The sequence below is a fragment of the Oenanthe melanoleuca genome, chromosome Z (assembly GCF_029582105.1).
Source record: "Oenanthe melanoleuca isolate GR-GAL-2019-014 chromosome Z, OMel1.0, whole genome shotgun sequence".
In the NCBI taxonomy this organism is placed as follows: domain Eukaryota; kingdom Metazoa; phylum Chordata; class Aves; order Passeriformes; family Muscicapidae; genus Oenanthe; species Oenanthe melanoleuca.
This window is the reverse complement of record NC_079362.1, coordinates 57,019,047-57,045,955: the sequence shown is the minus strand read 5'-3', so window position 1 is coordinate 57,045,955 and position 26,909 is coordinate 57,019,047. Positions and strand designations below refer to the sequence as shown.

Here is a 26,909-nt window from a genome sequence, read left to right as displayed (position 1 = left end):
CTAGTTTTAGGGGATGGACACTAGTGTGTGGGCAGTGACAACAGGAGGTGAAATAGAAATTACACTTTTGGTAGCTATAGTGATTTGATATTTTAAAAGGACTAATTTAGTGGAATATTGAATGTAGACCAAATCATATTAACTATACAAACCAAGATCTGGAATTATTATTCTCGAAACACATCTGTTATAGTCCCCTACAAATTAGCAGCACTGGTTTTGTTTAGCTTTGTTAGTGATCTGAGCTGTTTGCAGAGTGTTTAAATATGTTGAAACGCTTGTGTTATAAAAATAATTTTGTAGTTAAACTATTAAAGAGTATGTTAAACAAAGAGTTGTCATTTTGACTGTGTTTATGAGAACATTTTCTTTTAATTTGCCACTGTATTTTGCTGCTGCAGAGTAAAGGAATTTGGAATTAGTCCTTCGGACATTCCCTTCTCACAGGGTAGTGGCAGTCGCTCTGATCTCTCTCCTTCCTATGAGTATGACGACTTTTCTCCTTCAAACACCAGGTCTACTTCATTCTATACATGGAACTTTTATCTTTAAGTTTTCCTTTTGGCTATGTAATTTTACAGACCAACCTTTCATTAGTCCCCTTGCCTTGAGTCACACATACTTTTTTTTTATTTTGGTTTGGCAGGTGATGGTTCTGCATGATATGCAATCATCTTCCCAGTATTTTGTTTACCCTCCTTAAACATCCATATTTTGTATCCAGGCTTGCTAGTTTCCTTCATACATTAAAAAAAAAAAAAAAAAAAAAAATGGTGATGTCACCTTTGTACATTTAGTGGACCAAATATAACAGTTCTGTGTTTAGGGCAATTTGAATATAATAATAAGGGAAAATTTTCTTACATATGTGTATATATATGTTATTAAAGCTGTTGAACACTCTGAAGATAAATGAAAAATATTTTCCATTGTAGTAAATAAGTGTTACTTGAAAGAACATTTTTCTGATTAAAGAAATTAAGAATATGTCCTACAACTTGCTTTCAGACTTTCATGCATCTTTCATAAACTTGCTTTAAAATAGGCTTTTTTTGACAGAATCATGATCAAACTACTTATGTGCTGTGAGAGCCTACCATTTTATTAAAATATTTTCATCTTTGAAATTATTGAAATGATCTATTTTTTTCTCTGAAACACTCAGTTGCAAGTTATTATTTTCTTCAGAATTTCTTGGTTGTTTTGCTTATAATATCTAGTGCAGAGTTGATTGACTAATTTTTTTAAAGCACAACTGTGTATGCAGAAAAAGAAAGGTTGTTAGGTCTAGGGTGCTAAATGACCTTTTCTTTGAAATATCACCCATTGTCAAAGAGTTAATGTTGAGGGGTTTGAACGTTTTGCCCTCCTAACTGTTGACAAGTGGTAAGATTTCAATCAGAAAATGCTTCTTACTAGATTTACTTTAATCTACATGCAAGTAGTAAAAATGCAAGAGTCCATGCTTTTTAGGAACTGGACAAACATATTTTTACTGAAAGTACACTAAATCTGTGAAGTTGACATCATCATTTTCCTTATTAAATGAATTGGTTGCACATAAACCCGTAGAGCTTTATTTTTGGTTGTGACACTTTTGCATAGGAGGTTACTAATTTTCAAAAGAATGTTTTCTGCCCTTAGGGTGAAGGAGCTGACGGTTGATCCCAGTGCCACAGGAGATATCCGTTCCATTATACACCATGCTTCCAATCAGATGGATGATTTGGAGACACAGTGGGGTGTGGGAAGCTCTCCTCAGAGAGATGATCTCAAACTGCTTTGTGAACAAAATGTGAGTGGTTTACAGAATTACATGAAAAGAGATGACATACAGCGGGCAGAACAAATCCAGATCAATAGCCTGTTAGTAGGATCTTAAATACATACAGCAAACCTCTTCACCTTTTCTCTTAATGGTATTAAGCTCTTTTCCTTACACAAGAAAAACAGAACCCGAAATCTTTATCTTTCTTGCTGATTAGGGCTTTTAATATCTATGCAGGCTGTGATGATGATCTATGGTATGCATTTTTTCCACAATAGCATCACATTTTTTTAGGCAGTTGGAAGTATTCTAAAACTCATCTCTTTTACTTAACACCCTTTGTGGTTTTGAGCATTATTTTCTCTGCATGCAAACCCCATTTCAATGGAGTTGGCCTTTCCCTGCATATAGAAATATGGCTACCAATTATTCCTCCTCCTAGCATCCTGGTTTTCCTAGGGTGAAACCCCACTGCAGTGTTTGGGGAGACAGCCACATGATGTTCCCAGTATGTCTCCCTGGGCTGGAGGAGTAGGGAACTGAAAGAAGCCTTCTGAAGGGCATTCTCCCTCATTGCTATTATCAGCCTTAGTCCTGGTCCTTAAATATTCAAAAGGGATTAAAACTCTATTTGTGAAAATGCCCATGAAAAATAGAAAGGAAAAATTCTTACAATTCTAACATTTTTCACAAGACTCTTAGTCTTATCAGACATCTCTTTGTGACATCTGCAGTATATCTCACTTTAGTAAATGACTATTTTTCCAGGACTCTGTATTATAAGAACCTGGTAGTGATTCCTAGAGCTTTCCATTGGATGTTCCTTCCAACCAGATATACTGTCATATCACTTGTTCATTACTCATGTTGAATAAATTTAAGACTTACTTAATGTTTTAAAAAATATTTCAAAGGCATTGTGTAAGGAACTACACTGTTTTGCTAAACATTCATTACAGCCTACAGTACTTTCCTACTCTTTTGTTCACTGTTCATTTCTACAGAAGCCTTCTTTTTCCCAGTTTGTAAATCCATATGTCCATTCTTCTAATTTATCAATCACTATGTACATTTTCGATTTCTCCCTTCGCATTTATTTAACTTTTTTTCCAAAGCTTTAATTTAATATTGATTTCTTGGAATGTATTGAATGTAATTGCTGTTCTCTTTTTTGGAAAATCTTTTCCTGTCTGTTGCAGCATGCACAACAAAAAGTCCTGCCCAAAGTTTTCTGTGGGCATTAAAATCCATTAGAAATTAGTAGAAATTATAATTCTTCCCTTGAGACTTCCTCTTCCCATTATTTTAACCTGTTATTTTAATGTGGAATATTCTGATTTCCAGTACTTGCTAGGATTAATGACTGGAAATTTTTTGGTGAATATTAATTAAATTTAATTTTGTAAATATTTTTAATTTATTGCCCCTTCTATTCATTCCTGGAGATTTTCTTAATACTTCTCAGAAGTATTTAATTCTATTTTTGACAGGTTTTTCCTTCTGCCTGTTTTTTTTCCATGTTCTATGATTAAATGGGTCACACTCAACATTTTTCTGTAGCCACAGTTCTTTCCAGGCTAACAAAGTTAACTATTGTTTTTAGGAGGAAGAGGTTTCTCCACAGTTGTTTAGTTTCCATGAAGCCGTGTCACAAATGGTAGAAATGGAAGAGCAAGTAGTAGAAGATCACAGGACTGTCTTCCAGGTAAAAGATGGAGCTCTACTTTGTTTTGTCCTAATTCAGGTTTTCCCAATGAAAGTGCATACTCTTGAAGACAGTGGAGTATCTGGTCTGTAGCCATTCTGTCTGTCAAAGAATCCTAAACTGATTTATTGTGTTAAGCTGATTGTATCAAACAAATAGGAACAGATTACATAATACCTGATCTTTGTCCCTATGATTAAAGAGAAGTACATTTCTGTGTTATTCCAGAAATTTAGTAAAATTTTCCTTTGCTGGACTGGTAATTAACAGTTACATCTCTGTCAGCACCATTTCTGTTTGGTCATCTCCCTTCAAGTATTGTGTCTGAATCTGAGTATTCATTTGTGACATCTCCCTCTGAGATCCAGAAGAGACACATATATTTCAAACTGCCTGTTAGCTTCCATGTTACAGCTACTTAAAGATTTCACTCGCTGTTAGTCAGGGCTTTTGGAAGGAATACTGCCCATGTAGTGCTGGTCAATGCTATGCAACCTTTTACACTCACAAAATCATGGCAATAAGTTACTTGTTTTCAGAATGAAATGTGGATTGATTCTGTTCATAACCTTAAAGCCCTTATGCAAGCTTTCTGTTTGGCACATTTGTTCCTAGAGAACAGCAGACCATCAAGCCTGTAGGGAATACACATTATCTCCTCAGCTTAGGTGTCTAACTTAGTGGAACATTGATATGTATTCATAATAAAGCAAGATGCTAAATAAAACATCTTACAGTGGATGTAGAGATCTAGTTACTATGGAACATTAGCCCTGAAGTAAAACATACAGAAGTGTAAAAGTCATATGTCATATGCTGTGGCTATGTCCTAATGCAGCTTCTGGAGACACAAGCTGCATTAGTTTAAGATGTAATTGGCTCTGTGTGTCCATCTGGCCTTCTGCTGGAGATCACTGCTCCTTCTGGCAGTCCCTGGGAGGAGATGTGTCCGAGTCTCAGGTCCCTTCGTTCACAGCATGGCTTGTTAGTTTATGCTGTGTATGTAGGTGGGCTGCACCCATACAAAATCCGACAGCTGTGCTAGTCTTCATCTGTCAGCATTCTCCTGGAAGCAGCTGATACACAACATCCTTTCCTAACGAAAGGGGCTAAAACACCCATGCAACTAACTGTGCTCTTACATGTTCAGGAGTCTTTGTCTTTGATGTACAAGGTTATGTTAGATGAGATCAATCTTACCTCAGGGGTAAGCTCCATCTCTCCTGAAAGCCAAAAAGCAGACAGGGGGTTTGGACTACATTTCCAGTTTTGCTTGGGCTATAGAGCACAGAGGGAAATACTTCATCTTAATGTGTCAAACTGAGCTTTCTAGTATGCCTAGAACTGTCAGCTGCTTTCTTTTTTTTTCAGACCAAAGCATTTCCAATGGGTTCAGTTCTTCTGATCACAATTCTGCATGGTTCTGTAACATTTAAACTTTTGGCTGCATTCTTCTTTGTTACAAGCTTTTTTTTCCCTCTTATTTTTTGTAATGCTCAGAGGGCAAAGATGAGCTTCTTTAACCAACATTTATTGTAATCATTTGTGTGGATTTAGATCATATCATAGTGAGTTTAAAATAGATATCCTTTTATACAGCTTCTCTCAAAACAGGGCAGAATTATCTTGGCTCCTTAAATATAATAATGACTGTGACATAAAGCCTGACTTCAAAGTTTGACTCTTGTCAAGCAGACACAAGCATGACAAAATTCAGTTCCCTAAATTTCTCAGCTTTACGACCATCTGATGTTGTGAATTTGAAGAGAGCTGTGTACCTGGGGTTTGCCTGTGATGATATGACCACTGAAATTAAAAAATGCAGCTTTGCTAAATTAGGAATAATGTTTCATTTTTTGATTGAAATCTGTTCTATTGAGGTGACTTTAATGTGTGGTCATTGTGCAAAAAAGTCTTAATCAGTCTTTGTCTTGACACTTTCCTGATGTATTTTATTGTATTTTTAAACTTCTATCTAGGAATCCATTAGATGGTTGGAAGTTGAAAAACTGCTTCTTGAGATGACAGAAGAAGTAGACTATGATGTGGATTCTTATGCTACCCAACTTGAAGCAATTCTAGAGCAAAAAATTGATATTCTGACCGAACTTAGAGGTAAGTTGCTTTTAATCACTTGTCTCTGCATTATTATCAAATGCCATGGAGACTTGAAGTAAAAACAAGGAGGAAAAAAGAAGTGGTTATATTCTAGAGTCTTTTTTCCTTGCTTATGCCGGCCTTCAGTGGAAGGAACATTTATTCTGCAGTCTAAGAACTAAGCTCACATCTATGATCAGTTCATCCTAATGAAAAGGAAGAGTCTGTGCTTACCTCCAGAAAGTACAAACTCAGTCTTGCAACTTTTCTTTTTTTCCAAAACACTCAAGGTAAGAAAATACAAACCAACTGTATGAAAAGGAATAGAAGGCCATGCAATGAGGAAAAAGTAGTAGGTACTCCCAGTCCCTGCTGTTGTGTTGTGTAGTGTAGCTGGGAGCCTGCTGTTATTTTTAAGACTGTGCTTAAGAGTGCCATCAACCTCTGGTATTTTACTTCTTAGTTTACTTTTTTTTTTTCAACAGCCTTTGTTTAAATTTTGTCAGCCTGTCTTTGAAAAACAACTGCAGCTAATTCTTAGTGCCCAAAATTAGCTCTTCCACTTATCTTCATCAGCTTGTCAGTTAGGTACATAAATTTTCCTTTTCATTAACTGTTTAGATTCCAGGAGACATACTGCTATGCTGGCAAAAGCTCAAGGGTGGGTTTGGGGGCTGATGGAACAGTTTTCTTGATCTATGTTAAAAAACTCACTTTTAAGTTAAAATCTCGCTTTTACCCAGTCTGAGTATCTGCTCGGGATGCAACAAACAGATCAGATGTGGTCTGCTTGCCTCCTGAGCATGCCAGTTACACTTCTACTAGGAGTTGGAGTTTCCTTTTGTTTTTATGGATGATGGCTTTCTCTTCAGAAGATGACGATTTGAGATACCAGCAATGAAAAACTGCAGTTTAGGTGACTGCTTGTTCTTGAAAATCTTAGCAGATACTGATTCTGAAAAGGCTACTGAAGATAAAATGCTGAGAGATCTCGCATCTTTACAGCCAGCTTAATGTAACTGTAGTTTTACAGGAGGTAACACATATAAAGTAAAAAAATGCTGTCTTGGTATCGCCTGTGTTCTGCACATGGCATGTAATGGTCACTGAATCGTTCAGCCTTTACTTCTGTCACTGTGGGACTGACATATTTTTGCCGTCATTTTAATTTCCTTCTTCCCATTCTTAGGCATATTACTGGGGAATGAAAGGGACGGGAATAAAAAAATGAGGATGCCACACTTCTTTCCTTAGGTTTCTCCCATTCTTACTGAATTACAATGAAACCAGTGAATGATGCATTTAAATATTTACAGGGAGTAAGTTCCAAAACTTACTCACAAATGTTTTGTCATTCATAAGAAAACAAGAGGGGATTAGAATTTGCTCTTCTGATTTTAGAATGTATAGAAATGGCAGACACTAAATACACTAAATACATAAATAAATCTTGTTTGTCTGTAAGAGTGCTTTGGAAAGTGCTGGGAAGGAAATGGATATTGGTGGTGTGTATCTCCTGAGATTCTCTAGTAGCAGGAGAATGGAAGTGTGAACATGCTGAGCATACAATTGTGTGGTTTACAAACCTATCCTGCCTAGAGACAGGGGTAGTATCCAAGAAGAGACTAAGTTGCTAAGCAACTTGTTTGTGTGGTTGTGAATGCAAGCTTAGCTCAGTCCTCTTGTAGTTTGTAGTGTCAGCTGTTTTTGTGGAGGAATGTTCTTTGTTGTTTGTTAGGGCTGGGATGTGGAGGATCAGGGCTTAGTTTCAAGATCTGTTGAGCATAGGCACATCAGTACTCATTCTTCTGTTTTTACCTTAAAGACAAAGTGAAATCTTTCCGGGCAGCTCTACAAGAAGAGGAACAGGCCAGTAAACAGATCAACCCGAAAAGACCACGTGCCCTTTGAAAAGAGCCTCTGCTGCTAAAGGAATTCACGAACCCGTACTGCTGTAGCACACATTTGTTACAAAACCTAGTGACCGAGAGAACTCAACTACTTGAAAGTGTAAAAATGTTAGAAATGTTTGTGGAAATGTCCTGTTTCTTATTCATCTGAATGACATTTTCAGTTTTATGTGAAATGCTCCTATGATGTCTACAAAATGCTTCTAGACCAGACAGCACAACCATGCAGGGTTCAGATCTGTGAAGCACTTTGTTTTAAATATTTCATTTATTCAAATAGTGAAATGTTTGGAAATACTTGCCATATTTTCAATAAAGTAAAACTGTGGCCATTAAAAAGTCACAGCACTTCCTTCTGACCATGTTCAGTTTTATGACAAAGACCAGCTGTGCAGTTTTGTGGCATGCATGCACACTTCACTAGTGGTTTTATGTAACTTCTCTTCCACAGACAGCTGTGCTTAACTCTTCCCATTCTGTGCCTTGATGAAGGCTACTTTAAATATCCTTGTTCTGAAGCACAGCCTGAAGAATACATTCCTTATTTGTCAATATAAATTACTTTATTGTGTGTGTACATTCTTGATGTGTTTTCAGAAGACTTATTTTTTGGTGGCTAGTTTCATTTCACAGGATGTGCCATATCATTTAAAGAGGAACTGCAGGCTTTTAAGAGTGGATGAACAGCTGGACATTCCATTTTTCTTGTAAAAACCTGGAATCTTGATTTGAATACCATAAAGAATGGTTATATGATTTTAGCATCTTATCTGTAACAATTTAAAAAAACCAAAAAAAACCAACAAATAAACAAAAATCCACAAAAATATAAATTAGTTGATGTATATTAAAGGGTAATGTTTTAAGTACTGAGGAGAGTTGTATCTTAGGATAATGCAGATAATATGATATGTGGTATGGTGTGATAATGCTATGTATGGATAAGTTAACTATCAAACTTTGGGGATAAATATGTCCATACTGGCCTTTCACATACTGTTTTAAAAACTTGGATTTTGATGCATGACAAAGTTACATGTACATTAACTGTAGTTTGCAGTAGCTTGAGTAGTTCTGTTGCTTTAAGAAGTAGCTAATACTTTTCCCTTTGTACAGTGCCAGCAGCTGAAAAGTGGGGTGAAATTGCATCATTTGACGATTTTGCACAATACCTCTACCTAGTGCTAATAGAAATCCCACAAATACCTGAATTCTCACAAATGGCGCCATGTGTATCAGCACTTTTTAGGTGGTGGCACTCAAGTTATTTTTGCAAGTCAGTATCAAAAAAAGATTGACCTTTCATGTAAGAACTTCTTGTCAAATGAAGAACTGTAGACCTCTCTAGTTCTCCCTCTTTCCAGGAGTTTGTATCAGCAGACTTTCCCTTGGAAATGTTTAAAGATTACTTTTGGAATACAAGCCTGTTTATTTGTGCCAGGCCTGGAGGGGGGGGAATAAAGGGAAGGCAATGAAAAGAGTTAAATGAGCCAGAACTTCTTGTAGTGTTTAATGTTTGTATCTCCCATAGAAAGGTAGACTATGGGAAGCTCTTGTCGCATCATGGTTAAAAACAAATCCTCCTGTGTGTAAACATGAAAACTGAAACAATGTAGATTTTACATAATGTGTTTAATAAATAAAGCTATTAAATGAATTACATCTGTGAATTTCTGTTATGCTTTCGGAAGGGTTTCAATTTGTAAGCACATCACGAACATTTTTGAAAAAGCCTCTGATTTCAAAATAAAGCAAACTCTTCTGTACAAGTTGTTACATGGAAAGAAGTCTCCAGACCACTGTCCTGACTTTAGTTTTGCAGGAGATTTTTTAAAAAAATAACGTCTTTCTGAGCATTTTTTAAGATCATCACCCATCACAGGTAAAAGAAAAAAACAATGGAATGGAAGGCAATAGCTTCTGTTAGCAGCTGATAGTACAGGTTATCATAATATCAGAGGTTTTCTCTGAAGCTGCTCTAGACAATTCTTACTTTCTAAAAAGCTTCTGAAGACAGGCATCCTACAGGAATACCAGTAAAATTCCATATTATTCGTCCATGCAAGCTTAGCACCTCAACCAGGCTGTGACTAACTGTGGGTCCAGAAAGGACAGTCAGCTTTCAGCACCTTTTTTACAAAGCCCTGTAAGTTACACCTGACCTGTCAAGTAGCACATGCAAGCTGAAACTGTGTCTATTGCCAGTCCTTGTGCTAGATCCTGCTTTAAGTCAGATCTACACTGATATTGAAGCTTAGAAAGTTAGAATCAAGGAAAATTGATAGGGCTGGTTGTGACACTTGAATTTCTGCAGCCCCATTGCCATAACGGACTGAAATCACTTGAACAGGATTCAAATAAGCTTATCCTCTATTCCTCTCCAGTAAAACAAAATTATTAAGGAAGTGTGACACCTATCTTCAGCACTTGTTCTTACTGTATTAGTCCAACATATTCCTTGTGGCTATTTACCTAACTCATTATTTGATTCTGCATGAAGTGAAGCAGCACTAGAATTACTGATCTATTAAATTGTGAAATAAATATGCAATTCAGTTTTTGAAGTCAATGCTTCAGGATGCCTGTAAATTTGAGTGCCTATTTCTGTTCTTCTGAATCAATGACTTTTAAAAAACCAATGACATGTCATGGCTGCTAGCTGGGCTCAGGACATCTTTTCCAGCCTTAATGATTCAATAATGTGTATAAATAAAGTTTTTCTTAGAGGAGGTTTTGCTAATTTGCATGCATTGCTCTAAATCTCACTGAAAGCTATGGTATGTGCTAAAACTTTTCCCTACCTTAACGAAGTAGTTACCTTAAAAAACAGCTGCTTGAATTCAGTTAACAAAAACCCCAACCCTGCTGCCTGTGTTTATGAGCCCTGGCCCACTGGTAGTTTTTTTCCTGTTCCTACAGTTGACAAGATGGCAAAGGCAATTCTCTAAAGTCCACAAGGTAAATTCTTTTGTTTTCTGAGAAACACTCACTGGGATTCTCTAAGTGAAGCAGATTACTAACAGGCTTGGAGTACTGGCAGTTACCAGAGGGATGAGAGAGACAGGCATTTAAAATCAAAAGGAAGTGTTTAAATACTTTAAACAAACACACAAACGACTGATACTAAAAAAAGAGAATTACTTCAACTTCCTTGTTGCTGTCCAGACCCCTCAGGGGTTGTACTGTTGAGTATGGTGCATGAATATACTGAGGTGAAGTCCATCATTGGAGAACACAGATTTCAATTACTGTCAATCTGTGTTTTGTATATATATAGAAAAACACAGTCATGAGGTAGTCCAGCACCTCACTTCAGCTTTGAAAGAATTTACTGCTTTTAAAATACTGAGCAGCAGCTTCTTGCCTATTTGTCTGTGATAAAACCACATCTAACATTTTATTTTGAGTCCAAGCGTATACGCCGTATTCTGTTCATTGATTTCATGAGGCGCTTGTCCCATTGCACACACTCTGGCTTGGGTAAAACTTTGGTGAAAAAATACAGCATCTTTCCAGCAGTATCTATGAAAAATGGATGCCTTCTGAATTGAAGCCATGTAGCAATCTGAAAGAGTGAAGTAAGTATATTACAATTCTAGCAACTCAGACTTCAGCCTGAGGCACTTTTAAGATGTGCAAAGACAATAGCATGAAAGCCGCCATCCCTGATGAACTGCAAAGAAAGAATTTTTACAAATCTGGCACTTGAAGTTATTAGCAAATTTGCCATTTTTGAGATGCAGGTTTATTTTCAAAGCAGTTATGTTGCATCCTACCAGGTTCATTGTGTTTCTTCAGTGAGCACTACCTGTCTTAGTTCTCTGAATGTGAAACAGCTAGGAACTTTTACCTTGAGTTACAAGGGCATCCTGATGCCACAGGAAGTAAGAGCAGAATGTAGCAGTTAATCATTCATATTTACAATTATGCTACAGACTACGGCCTAATCCTCAAGGCAGAGAAAGGCTGTGTAAGACTCCAGGAAATCTGAATAACCAGTTTACACTATGGCTGTTTTTGAAGGAGATACAGAAGGGTCTAGTACACAAACACCTGAAATAGGAATACTTATCTACTTGCTCCTCAATATTATAAACAACATTTAAAATATATAAATAGACCTTAAGCGTTGGCTCATGTTCAGGACTGGAAGCAAGGAGTGTCTGGTACTGAGAGGGAAACCCTGCTATTCCTGTGCAACCCAATACTAATCTGCTATGCAGGTACAGATGCAGATAGAATTTAAAGAAGCTTAAAAGGAAGAGAAAAAAAAAGAATACCGAATGAAATCATCTATATCCATTGAGCGGGCTCGTTTATCAGAGTAACCTGTATCTTTAAGAACTGTCTGTATCTTCTCTGCAATTTTGAAGTTTTCAGGGATTTCCTGTCAATGAAAAATGGGATTGAAATAATTTTTCTACTCATAACATAGAAAAAGGTTAATTAAAATGATCTAATTCTTTCCTGCTCTTAGAACAGTTCTTGTTTCAAGTGATAGAAATTAAGTTACACTTTTTCTATTATGTATTATTGTATTATTCCATTGTAGCTGCATTTTTGTATCTCAGTCCCTTCATTACTTTTATATCACAACAGTACTGAAAAGAACACATGCAATGTTTTATTGAACTAGTAAAAGATCTTGAGAACATACATATATGGACAATATTATAATAATATACTTCATTTTAAGCTTTTTCACTAAAATGTAACCCTTTTAGATTTATCTCTAAGAAAAGAGGCAAGTTCCTCCACCTTAAAACTCTTTTGGTAAACCTTTAATACGTTAATCTTTTCAATGTTAATTTCTTACTCTTACAAAAGTCAGTATGTAGGTCACAATAAACAGAAACGGAATGTAATAGATTAAGGAGAAACTTACTGTATTATGTAAGGAACAATGAATTCGGTAATTATGATCCAGCAATTGCTCTACAGCACTTGATCTGAAACAAATATATGTTTAGCATGAAAACTGAGCTGTAACCTAATATTCACGTGATTGGTTAATGTCTACTACAAAAAACTGTAATGATTACACAGAATTGTTCTTTTTAAACAGCTGCCTAGTTTTCTTCTAAAAGAAAAAGCGTGTGACATCAGTACATATATCTTCCTGCATGGTTTATCACTGACCATGTGACACTGCTATGCATTTGCACAAAACAAACTGGATAGGCTTTCAAACTTTAAAAAGATTTCCTTTGATAGAAGTTACTTACTTGAATGCTGCAGAGAGTGTCTTGTTTTTCCTAACAAAGGCTATCCTTACCAGACCATCCCACTCCTGAAATGAATAATTTCAGAATTTTAAAAAGCAATATACAGCTACTACAAACAAAACCAGTCACTACTGACAACTTCAGAACAATACTGAATGCAAGGGAAAATTCTTTGTGAAAATGTCTTTCTAAACAACACAAAACCAGCTGTGTCTTGGACAAAGCAATACAAATGGAGGAGAAAATACTTCACTGAACTGTACTTTTTTGTGCCTAGGTGCAGAGAAGGGAAATACTTGAAGAAAATCTGTTTAACCTTGGGCAAGGCTAAAATGGTCTGGAAGTGTTCTAAAAATTAAGAATACTTTTCTTTAACATTTGTCTTCTGAGATTACACATGCTCATCTGAAGATAAATCTCATATATTCTTTTGATCAAAACCTGGAAAATCATCAGCCAGAAACATCTCTGGGAGATGTGAACCATTATGAAAGGGACATTAGTACTAGCAGTTCTCCATCTGATCATGATCTTATAAAAAATACTGTACATAAAGCTGCACCCAGTTGATGGTGGAATTGTCTGTTATTGTCCTAACACAAACCTGATCAACAGAGAAATAAGCATTTTGGAAACTCCAATGAATAGCTGGTAGTTTGTACTAGTATCAGCGCATGGAATTGAGTAGTAAGTGGAAAGAAAAATGAAATTAAGTACTATCACTAGCATGTTATGTTGAGTTATACACTGCTCACCTGGAAGTTGATGGGTGGTGGTGGGTTTTTTGGCTCTATTCTGACAACACTGGATTCGACTTTGGGAGGAGGCCTGAAGTTGTTCTTTCCAACCTATTAGTTAAGAGCAGTCAAGCAGCTGTGTGAATAAGCAGCAAATTCCTCACATCCCTTGCAACACTCTTCTTCTGTGTTTGACAGCAGTTATCTAAATGCAGAATGACATACCTTCATCAGGTGGTCCACTCGAGCCAATAGCTGGGTATTAATAGACAGTCTGCAGTACAGCTTACTTCCTGGTTTTGCAACCAAACGAAGTGCAAATTCCCTTTGGAACATAAGGATTGCACACCTGAGAGTAACAGAAATGAGTTATGTGAGAAGCCAGCTAACACACTTGGAAAACACACAATTTGCCTCAGCACTTAGAAGAATAAATGTTTATAATGAACAACTCTGCCTTGATTAGTATGTTGAAAAAAAACCCAAAACCCATCACAGAACTTCATGAAGCCATTTAAATCTCCTTAAAGCTGTTACATAATTCGATTATTTATACTGCTAAATGGATCAGGATCAAGACAGTCTAGTCTCAGAGTTGCCTGACTATAATAAATAATTTTGAATAACTCTATGCTGAGTCCTTCAAATCCAAGCTTTCCAAAAATTGACCAGTAACATTACCAATGTTTGTCTGAGTAAAAGCAAGAGCTGCTGACATACTGATGTCTGATAAACAGACAGGGCAGTTACATTTTAAAATCAGACAAGAAAGTGACTTGGCATTGATTCTACCCTTCCCAGCCTAACTTAGGTAGGAAGGTATTGGAAATGCTATGATGCCCTGTGTATCCCTGGAATAATACTTAACTGTAATACTAAAGGGGTGTAAGTCCTGCTTTTATCTGCTGGGCACTCACTGTTGCTAAGTTTAAATTTTCTCCTCATGCTCAATACATCAACATAAACTTAATTTCCAGGCACTGTCAGGCTATGTATTTCTGTATATAAAGAAAAATTTTAGTGCACATCTGATCCATCAAACTGCTGTTTTAGGAACTAAAAAAATATTGGTTTGAAAATATTTTTAAAACTATTTTCGTTCCTCTCAGGTAATACAGAGCTCTATTCTTCCACATACCTGAAAAAAGGTCTATGAAGCAATAACTTGAAAACAAAAGGTGAAGAAATCTGAGAAAAAAATTAATAATGTTAGTATAATTCCTATTATACTAAAATTAGCATTTAAAAATAATTTTTAAAGGGTTGTTGTATGCTATGTTGTTTGGCCCATACCTGGTAAGGCAAGTTAGCCACACATGCATCAAAGAATGGTAAGTCTGTTTTCAAGACATCTCCAACCTTGATTTCAAGTTTGTTGGCTAGACACCTGGGGGAGAACATACATTGTGGTTATCCTCAGAGAAGCAGGTTGCCAAAATTTGTACCAAAGTAGCTCCACTGCTTTAAGAACTCCCAGTTTCCATAATTGATACTTACGTGCCCTGGACTCTCTTCTGAAGCTCACCAACAAGTCTAGGGTCAATTTCACATGCAATAACCTGAAAAATAATGTGCATATTTGCAACTCCATGCAACTCCTAACTGGAATTTAATCATAAAACCCCCAACCCAGTAGCTGTTGCTATGGTTTTAAAGAATCCTTTAAAAATCCCTATTGGGCTATGCACCTTCCTCCCTCTCCAAATACATGCAAGCGTTACCACATAAATGGATAACGGCAATGTAGTTTGATAAAACCACACAAAATTTATATGATCAGCTAAAAACCCATTGGGATTATTCAAATGTTAAGAAAAATATCAATGGAGTAATTCTACTTAGGTGCATCATGCCTATGAAGACCCTTCTGTCTGCCAGAGTCTAAGCCCCAGCGTCCTCAGAACTCGGGAAGAGCGTGAATGGGAGAGTTTGCACTTACTTTTTTGACTTTCTCCAGCATCTTTACTGTCAGGTTTCCAGTTCCCGGGCCCACTTCCAGAACGACATCGGTGCGGCGCAGGGCAGCCTACGGACAAACCGCATTTCGAGTGTTTAACTAGCACCGATTTCGTGCAACCATTTAACTCTGAAATGAAAGCGAGCGCTTTTTTACACAGTAAAAAGTTGGAATTGGGTATCAAGGGCCCGTGAGAGTGGTTTAGAAAGGAAAGAGTGGGAAGGAGAACAAGAATGTCGTGGCGCTGGTTTATGGGGCATCGCGTAAAGAACCAGCGGGCTGCCAGCTTCGGAGGAAAGCCAACGCAAAGGGCACCACGCACCGCGCCCGGCTCCCACCTTATCGACGATGCTGTTCACCACCAGCGGGTTCTTCAGGATGTGCTGCCCGGCCCCGGTGTTGAACAGGATGCCTAGGGCAGAGACCGGCGCGTTACCGCGGGCAGCCGCGATGCACCGGCACCGCGCCGGCCCCCGGGCTGCGAGCGCCGGCCCGCCCTGGGTTCCGGGGTCCTGCCCGCCCGCCCGGCCCGCTCCGCTCCACACTCACCGCAGGCGCGGCCCTCCCGGCGCTCCGGCCGCTTCCCGGCCCGCGCCTTGGGCATAGCGGCGGCTCCGCTTGGATCCCTTCAGGCCGGCTCGGCTCGGCTCGGTCCCGCTCGGCTCGGTCCGGCTCGGCTCGGCTCGGCTCGGTCCGGCTCGGCTCGCCCCGGCCCTGCGCCCCACGTGCCGCGCGGCACTGCAGCCGGAGAGCGGCCCCGCGTGAGGCCGGCGGGCGGGACAGCGCCCCCTGGCGGGCCGGCGGACCGCGGCAGCACGGAGGGCGCGCACTCTCAATCCTCCCGGGATCAGCGGGTCCGTCCCGGCCGCAGCGAGCCCCGCGGGATGTCCCAGCCTTCGGGACGTGGGAGCAGCCGTGAGTCCTAAGGGACGGTGGTCAGCGGAGACGAGAGAAGTCAGCGGGTCCACACAGCGTAAGAATGGGTGTCTTTAGTACCCCGACTTAGTCCGTAATCACGTGGCAGTGGGTTTTGATAAAGGGGCAGCGTGGAAAGGGTATGAGAAAATGAGAGATGAATGAAAGAGGGAGAGAGAGAGGAAAAGAGGGTTTGTGAGAGAGAGGGAGAAAAGAGAAAGAAAAAGAGGATTTTGCAGGGCGACCCTCATCAATTTCTGCCGATAAGGTAGCGCCTTAAAACTCGGGTTTTAGACACTGCACAAAGCGCCTGCCCGCTCACGGCCCGGAGTCGCACTGCCCGTTCAGTCACTCCCGGCCGCTGGCACGCCAGTAAAGTAAACTTTATTTTTTACATACTTTCTGTATTTTCTGCTTTACTTTCTCATATATCTTTTTAGCGCTATGTTCTGACATAAACACCACGCATGTCCGCCGGGATGCCCTGCTCCGCCCGGAGCATTGTCAGCGAAGCGCGCCAGAATTCCCGCATCCCGCGGCTCGTCCTGCGGCGGGAGCGCGCGCACCTCCCGCGCCAACCGCCCAGCGCGCGCGCACCCGCCGCATGACGTCAGCGGGCAGCGCGCCCCCAGGCCCCGCCCCCCCGCCGCAGGCCCCGCCCCCGTTCGCGTTGGCGGGCGGAGCGGCGCGGGCGGCGCTCCGGTGTCGCGGGGCAGTGACGTCAGGGCCGCGCCGGGAAGGCGGTGGTGCCGCCGCGGCATTCGCTGGTCTCGGTTCGTGGGAGGCCGGGAGGGGACGGGGCGGACGGAGGAAGGCGCCCGCGGCTGCCGGCCGGGCAGCGCCCGAGGACACGGAGCCCCAGGGCTGTGTCGCTGCGGGCGGCGCTGCTCCTGCTCGCTCGCTTGGGCTGCTGCTGCGCCGGCTGTGCTCCCGGTTGCGCTGCCCGAGACGGCGCGGCTCCGGCGTGCAGTGCCCGCCACGGTGCCGGTCCGGGGCACCGCCCCCGCGGTTGAGGCAGCGAGGCCTTCCTTACTTGTTATCCTGCCAGCGGCAAAGGGCCTGCTCGGAGCTGGAAGGAAATAACTGTTGCCTAATTCCAGGGAACAGGTTCCCGCTTTCTCCTTTAAACTGCTTTTAGTTAGGATAGAATTAATGGGAAGGCATGGGAGGAAGATGAGGCGTTAACCTGACGGAAGTTGTTTTTTTGCGGGGAGGGCTATGTACTGGCCTTTATTGTAGGTGGTTGTTTTCTTCCTGCAGGCTGAAGAACAGTTTTTCTGCTGAGCAGTGTCTTCCCTTAATCAGAGACAAGCTCAGTGCAGCAGTGGTGAGTTATTTCTCCAGTTTGTTACCATAGAAGGCAGCAGTCTGTGTAAAATACAAGAACAAGGCCGTAAGTGCAGTAGTGATGCTGCTTCCCTGCTTCCATGTGCCTTGCTTCCCGTGTCTCACACATGAAGTCATGTCTGTAACGTATTTGACATGGCTTTTAAATTAGCCCACAAAGCACATCAGCAAAATGCTGCCAAATTCAAATTATATTCGTAGTATATAAGAGATACCTCAGTTTTTGCTAATGGCATTTTCCTTATGGAGTTTGGTTTCTTAAAACTTCATAGCAGCACCAGTTTGTCACTGCTCTCTGTTCTTCTTCTCTCGTTCTTCCATTGTGCTGTTCTCATCAAGGGCTTTTGCCATCATGTGTATAAATGATATAATAAAGGTTTTTCTTACCCGTGCTTTCAAAACTGTATCATCAGAGGTGGGATTTAACAGTAGTTAAATCCCATGTTCCAGAGAATGAGGGATGAAACCTTTCCAGCTCAGCTGTTTAGCACTAGTTTGTTCTTAAGTGGTCTGTCAGGTCTTTTTGAAAATCCATTAAATTATATAAATTAGGATGAAGTCAAAGGAATGAGATTGACCTTGTAGTATGGGTCATTCTAGAAATTTACTATAAAATATTAAAAACCTTCTTACATTCTCTCGGTATCCATTTGGCTTTTCCTGTGTTGTCAGTACTGAACCGTGTGACAGAATAATTTTTGAGTTAATCCTTGGCATTGTCTCACTCATTTCTTTGCTCTCTGCTTTTTTGTTGGGAATTTTTGGTCACTTTGGTTGTTCCTGTTTAATGTGAAAGGTCATTCTTCTCCTCAGAATTTTTAATATGATGTGAATGTCTTTCCTGGAGAGCCTTTCTTGTTCCTGTTGTTTATTACTGTCGTCCTCATTGTTCTTATTTCTTGTATCCTTCGTGTCTTCTGCATTCTTTTTTCAGACCTAGATTTTAGTTTCAATGTTGAATTTTTGTAAAAATGAAATTTTGGAAATTCTATTCCTGTATTTTTGTCACTAGCAGTATGGGAGAAAAACTGCCTCTAACTCTTTCCTTCTCAAACATTTTTATTTATTTTCTTTACTGTGGCTTTAATTGGGCAAACTATAGATAGCTTCGTTCAATTACACAGCGATAAATTAAGTTTGTAGATTTTGAAAAATCTTAGTAATGCTTAACACTAGTAATTGTGTTGGTTTTGATGACTGCTGTAGTTATTAGTAAGTTTAAGTAGTACCTTCATTAACCAGAATAGTTTTAGTTCTTCTGGATGCCCTCCTCAGGAGGACTGCTGGCATGTGGCATGGTTGATACAGATATTACAGTGCTAGAAAAGAGATTCATGGAAAGCTCTTCAGCTTTGTGGAAGGCTGGAGAGACGTCAGTGTAACTACTAACTTCTCCTGAAGGTGACAGTATCCTTGCAAATGTATCGTATCTATGACTGAATGCCAGCATTTGTGTTATTATTTCAGGAATTGTGTGGCTTTTCAGCATCGAAACTTTGTTTTTCCTGTTTTCCTTGAAACAGATGTGGTGTCAAGACAGTCCCAATTTTCTGCTTGAACCTTCTGAGCTGCAGGGTGTAGCTTTATAGTTGTTCATTAGCTGTATAATCTGCTGATAAGAAGTGGCAAGTCTTCTTTATAAGCACTCTTCAGGGAGTTTTAAGTGTCTGCAAAGTCTTCCTTAGGTTCCACTGTCTTAAACAAGTCCTCAAACTCTCCTCACAGATAATTTGCTTTAGATCACAGACTCTCCTAGAAGCTCTGGCCTCTCTCCTGTTTATTCCTTCTTGAACTGAAGAAAGGGATAACTGTGAGAACCAAACTGGAAACGGTGTCTTAGAAGCTGTCTCAGACACTGTGTAAAGCAGGGTAACAGCAGCCGCTTGTGCTCTTGAAGTAGCCCAGAATGTATTTGCACTGTGGTTGGTGAGAGCACACTGTGTTTTGTATAATATGTTTATGGCTTTGTCGTCTTCTCATTTCATAAAATCTTAACTGAATTTATTTTTGCATCTTCTTACAGTGGGAAACAATTAATGGAATTCTTAACAAAAGAGAACAAAAATGCACAGAATTAATTGTCTGGATAAGAGTGAGTTGTTATGCTGCATTTTCTTGGAAAAAGTGAAGTAGGGAGGTGTTTAGTGGTGAAATCTTTCATTTTTTACTCCTTCAGATGTTTAGCAGTCACTGATTTCCTTTCATAGCTGATGTGATTTTTAAATTTGGATGTATTTTAGTGTGATGGGAAAAGTACCTAGACACCTTTTTGTCTCAGGATAAAGTTTTATATCAGGAGCATTGATTCTTCAGGAAAGTCATTAAACTGGCAAGGCTAGTATAAAACTAAAACATTTACAAGACTTTAGAATAGTTCTTGAAAGGAAAATGTGTTTGCAGATACCCCCTTAGAAAGAGAGTTAAAGAATAAAGTCTAGAACAGGAATGAGGCTTGAATATTTGCCACTTAAAGGAGATGAAGGAGTTTGAACGTGCTGTTATTGGTATTTGTGGTCTCTGAAGACACTCGTTGTACTAAGGGGTGGCATTTGATGTGTTGTTTTTATTCTAGGTGTAACTCCATTTATTTTTTTTTCTGCCAGCTGAGAACTTGAGAATATCCTATTGTCATGTTCAGTATTGTCATATCCAGTGGGATCTTGGAGAGCAGCTTTTTTTTGTGGAGTGCGGATAGTCTTTTTCCTTTTGCAGGACAGACTTCTGGTGTGGTGTCCTGGTTTAGAGCAGGTTTGTGAGGAAACCTCTGAATGGAGGCCCTAAGCTGGTTCAGAGAAAAAAAATGTTCCCTCAGAGAGAAGTGGGAAAAAAACTGTTTCTTTAACTGACAAAGCGTTACCCAGAAAAAAATTTAACAATACCAAAGAGCAAACCTCCCGCTGCTCTGAAGGAGATGACAAATTTAGAAGAGTCCCTTCCGTGGGTCACAGCTCAGCTCACTCAGGCTGTTCTCAGTCTCTCTGTGGGTCACAGCCCAGCTCACTCAGGCTGTTCTCAGTCCCTCTGTGGGTCACAGCCCAGCTCACTCAGGCTGTTCTCAGTCCCTCTGTGGGTCACAGCCCAGCTCACTCAGGCTGTTCTCTGTCCCTTCCATGGGTCACAGCTCACTCAGGCTGTTCTCAGTCCCTCTGTGGGTCACAGCCCAGCTCACTCAGGCTGTTCTCAGTCTCTCTGTGGGTCACAGCCCAGCTCACTCAGGCTGTTCTCAGTCCCTCTGTGGGTCACAGCTCACTCAGGCTGTTCTCAGTCCCTCTGTGGGTAACAGCCCAGCTCACTCAGGCTGTTCTCAGTCCCTCTGTGGGTCACAGCTCAGCTCACTCAGGCTGTTCTCAGTCTCTCTGTGGGTCACAGCCCAGCTCACTCAGGCTGTTCTCAGTCCCTCTGTGGGTCACAGCTCACTCAGGCTGTTCTCAGTCCCTCTGTGGGTCACAGCCCAGCTCACTCAGGCTGTTCTCAGTCCCTCTGTGGGTCACAGCCCAGCTCACTCAGGCTGTTCTCAGTCCCTCTGTGGGTCACAGCTCACTCAGGCTGTTCTCAGTCCCTCTGTGGGTCACAGCTCACTCAGGCTGTTCTCAGTCCCTCTGTGGGTCACAGCCCAGCTCACTCAGGCTGTTCTCAGTCCCTCCAGTGATGGGAAATGCCACTGCCCACACCAGTCCTGGTGAGCTACAGGTGTGAGCTTTTGGTACTCCTCTGGGTGTTCAGTTCAGAGTAGTTTCGAACAATTCCATGAAAAATTGAAAAAACACAGTCCAGTGGATCCCTTTCACCTCAGCTAGCTCCAAAACTAGCTAAAAGCAAAAAGAATCTCTCTCCTGCTGTCCACTGCAGGCAGCACAGTCTGTATGAAGGATGCGGGGCGGCCAGTGCAGCCTCTGATAACAAACTCTGCACCTCCTCTTCCTGCACGCTCCTGGAAGCAGTCTTAAAACTGCAGAACTCAGTATTCAACACCAACAGGCAATTTGGGGATACAGGCATCATGAAGTCACCCCAAGACACATGACAATAACAGTCACATTGGATTTGCAGGTCATGGCGTTGGACATTTTCTAGTGAAAGGGATTTCTTCTCCTTCTTCCAAAATGTTTGTGTTCAGTTTGGTTGTTATAGCAATGGGTGTGGACCACAGAAAAGCAGGAGAAAGCAACAAACATTCCTGATACTGCTCAGTGTTAATTGTGAGGACACAGACTGACATTAGTAATTGAAAAAGGGAAATGACACCCTTACTCGGTAATCAAACCTGGAAATTCTGGGTGTTGTGACACAAATGCAGGCCTTACCTTCCTTCTAAGAATGTGTTGCTTATAAGGTTGACAGACTGTGCCAGAATTTCTATACGTGCCTCATGTCTCTGAAAGTACCCAAATGACAATAGCTATTTAATGCTCACCTCCTGAGTTTCATCTCTAGGACAGTCTTGTAGAAGTAGCTCAGTAGTGAGTAAAGCTGTAGAAGTCCCATGAACTGTGGAGAAAGTCCTCGTCCCTGTGATTTAACCAATCTATGGGGTAACCTATGTCCCTTTTTCCTTTCCATGCAACAGTGAGGTTGTTGTATGTATGTATGTAAGAGGTGAAGGTTGTCTCTATCCCATAGTATTAGAGCCAACATTCATAGCCTTTGCAGTTCTGTGAGGTAAGGAGTATCTGTATATCCTGTGTGTAAATTAGGGTCTGAAGAGCCCTGGTTCATCAATTTAAAAAGAAAAAAAAAGGGGGCAGTATCACAACAAACTAAGATTGGAGAGATCTGGGTTGAACTCCTCAAGTACAGCTGTGTCTGTCTTCAAGAATAACTTTCACATGTGCATCTGTACATGGCAGTAATTAAAATTGTATTTTGATAAATTTTGTATATTTATCCCACTAAGATAGGAGCTGATGCCCTCCCTGTGTCAATTGTCTTTACAGGAGGCATGAAGAAAATAAGTTCCCTATAGAAATCCCTTTGATGGGAAGGTGAGGACTTTGTCAGAGTTTAAATTACATGCTAGGACCTGAGCCTGTAATGGCTTGACATTGTTGGAAGTCTGGTATTCCTCCTCGCTCCTGTAGTGTCCTCTGGTGTCTGTGGGGCTGTGTGCTTAGATGGCTCGACTTTTTGGCTCGTTTGGGTTTTTTTGTTGTGTGTGCCCCCAGTATCCCACCCCTGCCTTTTGGTGGACAGTTATGGCTTAGTCACAATTTGCAAGTTTGCTCTAAGTTCACATCACATTTTGACAAGAGCATGTATCAAGTTTTATCCCCTTTTTGCCAGGATCGGGATTAAATGAGCGAGGTGGTATTTCTTGTTCAGACTCAGATGTTTATTAGTTCTTATCTATATTACAGTCTCACAAACTGTGAGTTCTACAGCACTTCAAGCTAATAAAAAATGGAGCTCTATCTCTCTCTACAAGGCCTTTTGAGGATAAACTGTCCAATTAAGAAATGACACCTAAATTACTTTTACTTTTAAGCCAATAACCAGCCACCTGTGGTCTGCAATGTGGACTATTTTATCCAATCATACAGTATCACCCAAACCCTGGAGAAGAAGGTGAAGAGGAAGGACTAAGCCTCCACCGTAAAACCTCCATCTTGCTTTATATGTATCACTAAAATCATAAAGTTTTCCACTATGTGATATTACAGACTTATATTCAAACTACATGCCCATAATCCCAGTTCTGTCTTTCAATTTTGGAAGCCTTCTCCACGGCCTCAGGTCAAATGCAGTGTTCTCCTGGGGGTCAGTGCCTGTCAGCGCAGAAAGTTAAAATTCTCAGTGACCAGGGTTTCAACAAGCGTGAAATAAAAGCTGCCTGCTGTTCTGTCTGCTTTTTTATGCCTAGCACACTTACTTGTCTAGGAATGTGGTATGAAAATGATTGTAAAACTTGACCCAGACCAAGACCTGTATTTTTCCCTCTCCTTCCATCTTTGGATATTTAAGGGGTTCAGGGAGAAGCAGAGGGTTATGCTATTTATTTTGGTGACCATAGCTTGTTGTTTTACCTTAACTTACTTGTAGCTAGCTTAAACTGCACATTTGAGTTTTTTGCAGTAAGGATTGATTCAAAATAGTTTGTTAATTTTTTTTTTGTTTCTTTTTATTTTCTTTCTGTTTTTTTAAAAGTTGAAATTAATACAAGTAAGACTGGTGACTTACTAGAAGAAAACAGAAACTGTTCAGAGGAAGTTTTAAAAAGTTTAAAAGGTTTTTTTTCATCTCTGCTATTTGTATTTGCTACACATTTATTAGATATTTTTCCAGTTAATTTTTTGCCATCCAAATCATACAGAAAATACCAATTCCTAAAATATTTTATAATATTTATAAATATTATCTAGAAGTTGAGTTTTCAGGGAGGTTCTTATTTTCTAATTCAGTTTTACTATTTGGCCTGTGACAGCCTCATCCAATATTGTGTGAGGACTGTTCTTTACATGGGATCAAAAACCAACTGTGCAAATTCATTGAAGATTGAATCTTGAGGGTTGTTAAATTCTCTGCCTCTTAATAGAAGATCCTTGAACCAGAGTTTCCTGGATGACAGGCCAGCATTATGTACAGATGTCCTAACCTGGGTATCTGCTGTGGTTTTAGCAGAGAAAGAACATTGGGTTAAATAAATTTTTGTTTGACCCACTAAGCTTAGTTTGATTTTTTTTTTTTTTTTTTTTTTTTTAGCAGTAGCTCAAACAGTAGCTGCTCCAGTTTTTAAATGGAAATACAAACCTTTTCAAGAATGAGATACATTATTAAAAAAGATATTAATCTTTCACTTTGATTTTTATTGTCATTCTTTGTTGTTGTCTTTGTTGTTGAGCTAATAAGAAACTGAGAAAAAAAAGGTTTTTTTGCTTGCATTTTACTAAGTTAAATAAGTACGTCTTCTAATGAGAACTGTTCTACGTGAAGTATATAAATTTCCAGTAGAAGCAAAAGCCTGCAGGTTTTTTCTTCCCCTTTTTAAACATGTTATCCTAGAGGTGGTAGCACTGGCACTGCCTCTGTAGGCCTGGGGAAGGATTCTTGCACCTTTTCATGGAAGACACCCCTGCAGTAACCCCCTCTGGCTACCTGGAGGGTAGCACAGCTGGTTAAAGCTGGAAGATTGGAAGATTCTTCACTATACTTGGAAGAATAAAGTGAGATGGAGTTACCTGTTCAATTATTGCTGTAAAGAGAGATGTGATTTTGTTTCATTGGTTTGAAAGTATACTTTCTTTAATCTTAGAACTTTCAAATTTTCATTAGCTTTTGTTGAGGATGATTGGAGATTTGGAAGTGAAGAACTTTTTTTTAGGAGTGAATTTTTTTTTTTCCAATTGTGCAAATGTTATTACTATTATAAAAGGTCTTCAGTATTGTGGCTAGTTTTGTTGTTGATTTTTCTAAAACTAATCAAAGTTTTAAACCTTTGTCAGAATAAATTTCATTTCTCCCACTTTTTTACTGTGGCTGCAAAATTTAAATCTTGATTTTTTTCCCTGAAGGTGGAAAAATAAGCCATTTTTCCTGTTAATCAAAAGCAAATCAGAGTCATTACAGTTGGAAAAGATCTGCAATATTGAGTCCAGCCTTTGGCTGATCACTACCTTGTCAGCTGCACCACTGCACTATGTGCAACATCCAGACATTTCTTGACCACCTTCAGGGATGACAACTACATGACTTCTCTCAGCAGCCCTTTCCAATGCTTAACAATTCTTTCCATGAAGAAATTCCTGTTGATGCCCACCTGAACATCCATCTCTCTCCTCTATGAAGAGAAGCTGTTCTTTGTTGTTTATTTAGAAACCCTAAGTATATGAATACTTAATTGTGTATGTGTTATTAAAAGTTAACATACACTTTAAACAGTCTTTTTTATAAGCAGGAAACAGGCTTCATAGTTTCCTTCAATATATGTCTTTTTCTTACTGTGGCATTGTTTCTGTGGTCTCTGTCATCTGGAGAGCAATATTTTGTTTTCCCTTTATAGGGTACAAGGATGCCTGAGGATGTGTATGCATTGGAAATTTTGCAATATGCATTTATAGTTCAACTGGTTAGCATTTGTATGCTAAATAAGAAGGAAACCAAATATGTTGAGGAAATTTTTTTCATAGAGGACTAATTGTGAGACTTAATGCTTTCTTTTTTAATTAATGTGAATTGTTTTGATGAATTTGAATTATGGAATTTAACTATGTGAGTAATTTTCTCTCCTGAAGGAAAAATAAAATGCAAAAATGTTAATAACCTTCATCTTTGCCTCTTTCAGACAACCCCATGGTTTACTCTGCTTACAGCTGAGTAATCATCTGTAGTTGCAGTTTTGATCTTAGCTGCTGTACTTCACAAGAGAGGTAACTATTTTAAAATCAAAATATTTCCTGAAGTTCCTCAAATCTAGCAAATGTTCTTGTAATGATAGATTTAATGCTTGCTCCTTCTGCTGAGAGATTTCTGAAAGCAAATAGTTCTATCCCTGTACCTTAACTACCTGTGAGTGGGTGTCATTATCTTTACACTGTGTAGTCTAATGAAAAATGAGTGTGGGGTGTTTGGGTAATATGAAGGAAAAATACCTGTCTATATTTGCTATCTTTTTCTCCTCAAGTGTTTTTTCTCCTTTTTAAATGTTTTCAGATTTTCATGGATCTCAACAGTGCTAGCACTGTTGTTTTGCAAGTCTTGACACAAGCTACTAGCCAAGACACTGCAGTGTTGAAGCCAGCTGAGGAGCAGCTGAAGCAGTGGGAGACACAGCCAGGTTTTTATTCAGTCTTGTTGGTAAGATACAGTGGAAAAGTGCTACTAAGTAAACTCTGAATAATTTTGAGTGCTGGTCTCTAGAACACAGTTGAACCATGACCTGTGGCTGAGAGAAGCCCTGAGTTGTCATGGTTCAGACACTAGAATCCTTATGCTGAAGAATATGGTAGGTAGGATATTACAGTGATAGGCATTGTCATCATTTTGTCTCAAAGTAAGCTTTTTTCCCCAGGCATTCAGAAGGTGGAATAGCAGTGTGAGTGGGCAGTAGTGCTAAGTCTTTTATTGACTTGTTATGAATTGTAGATGGTAGAAGGCCAAGAGGGCCCTTGTCAAAGAAATTGCCTTTAGTACCTCAAGAGGCAGGAACCCTTTTATATACCAAGGCAGGAATAACCTTTTCTTCTTTTGTGGAGGTGATGCTTTATGAACATTTTAATAGAAGTTCCCTCATGCTTTCCATTGCATTGTGTGATACC

At 39.8% G+C, this 26,909-nt stretch overlaps 3 protein-coding genes across 10 annotated transcripts in view; 2 read left to right on the top strand and 1 right to left on the bottom strand.

Annotated features, from left to right (window-relative positions):
• The window catches only part of KIF2A (kinesin family member 2A), a 56,367-nt gene extending 47,432 nt beyond the window's left edge, over nt 1-8,935 (top strand). For 2 of the 5 annotated variants that reach the window (XM_056513745.1, XM_056513746.1), the window contains exons 17-21: nt 402-515; nt 1,645-1,795; nt 3,372-3,473; nt 5,453-5,588; nt 7,396-8,935. In XM_056513745.1, the coding sequence (XP_056369720.1) occupies nt 402-515; nt 1,645-1,795; nt 3,372-3,473; nt 5,453-5,588; nt 7,396-7,481 (589 nt within the window). In that variant the 3' untranslated portion in view covers nt 7,482-8,935. Of the gene's footprint in view, nt 1-401; nt 516-1,626; nt 1,796-3,371; nt 3,474-5,452; nt 5,589-7,395 lie in introns of all 5 variants that reach the window. The other 3 variants (XM_056513748.1, XM_056513749.1, XM_056513747.1) reach the window with 2 other exon arrangements.
• A 158-nt stretch (nt 8,936-9,093) lies between these two features.
• Nucleotides 9,094-16,163, bottom strand: DIMT1 (DIM1 rRNA methyltransferase and ribosome maturation factor). Its single transcript, XM_056513752.1, has 12 exons — nt 15,949-16,163; nt 15,738-15,811; nt 15,382-15,468; nt 14,940-15,001; nt 14,736-14,829; nt 14,581-14,630; nt 13,668-13,791; nt 13,461-13,553; nt 12,706-12,770; nt 12,366-12,429; nt 11,761-11,867; nt 9,094-11,045 (listed from the first exon to the last, which is right to left on the bottom strand). The coding sequence occupies exons 1-12, from the start codon at nt 16,001-16,003 to the stop codon at nt 11,003-11,005; spliced, it is 918 nt and encodes a 305-aa protein (XP_056369727.1). The 5' UTR covers nt 16,004-16,163; the 3' UTR covers nt 9,094-11,002.
• A 40-nt stretch (nt 16,164-16,203) lies between these two features.
• The window catches only part of IPO11 (importin 11), an 82,814-nt gene continuing 72,108 nt past the window's right edge, over nt 16,204-26,909 (top strand). The window contains exons 1-4 of one of the 4 annotated variants that reach the window (XM_056513741.1): nt 16,204-16,372; nt 17,575-17,641; nt 25,937-26,021; nt 26,305-26,448. In XM_056513741.1, coding sequence (XP_056369716.1) covers nt 26,311-26,448 — 138 coding nt within the window. In that variant the 5' untranslated portion in view covers nt 16,204-16,372; nt 17,575-17,641; nt 25,937-26,021; nt 26,305-26,310. Of the gene's footprint in view, nt 16,373-17,015; nt 17,422-17,574; nt 17,642-25,936; nt 26,022-26,304; nt 26,449-26,909 lie in introns of those variants that run through there. The other 3 variants (XM_056513742.1, XM_056513744.1, XM_056513743.1) reach the window with 3 other exon arrangements.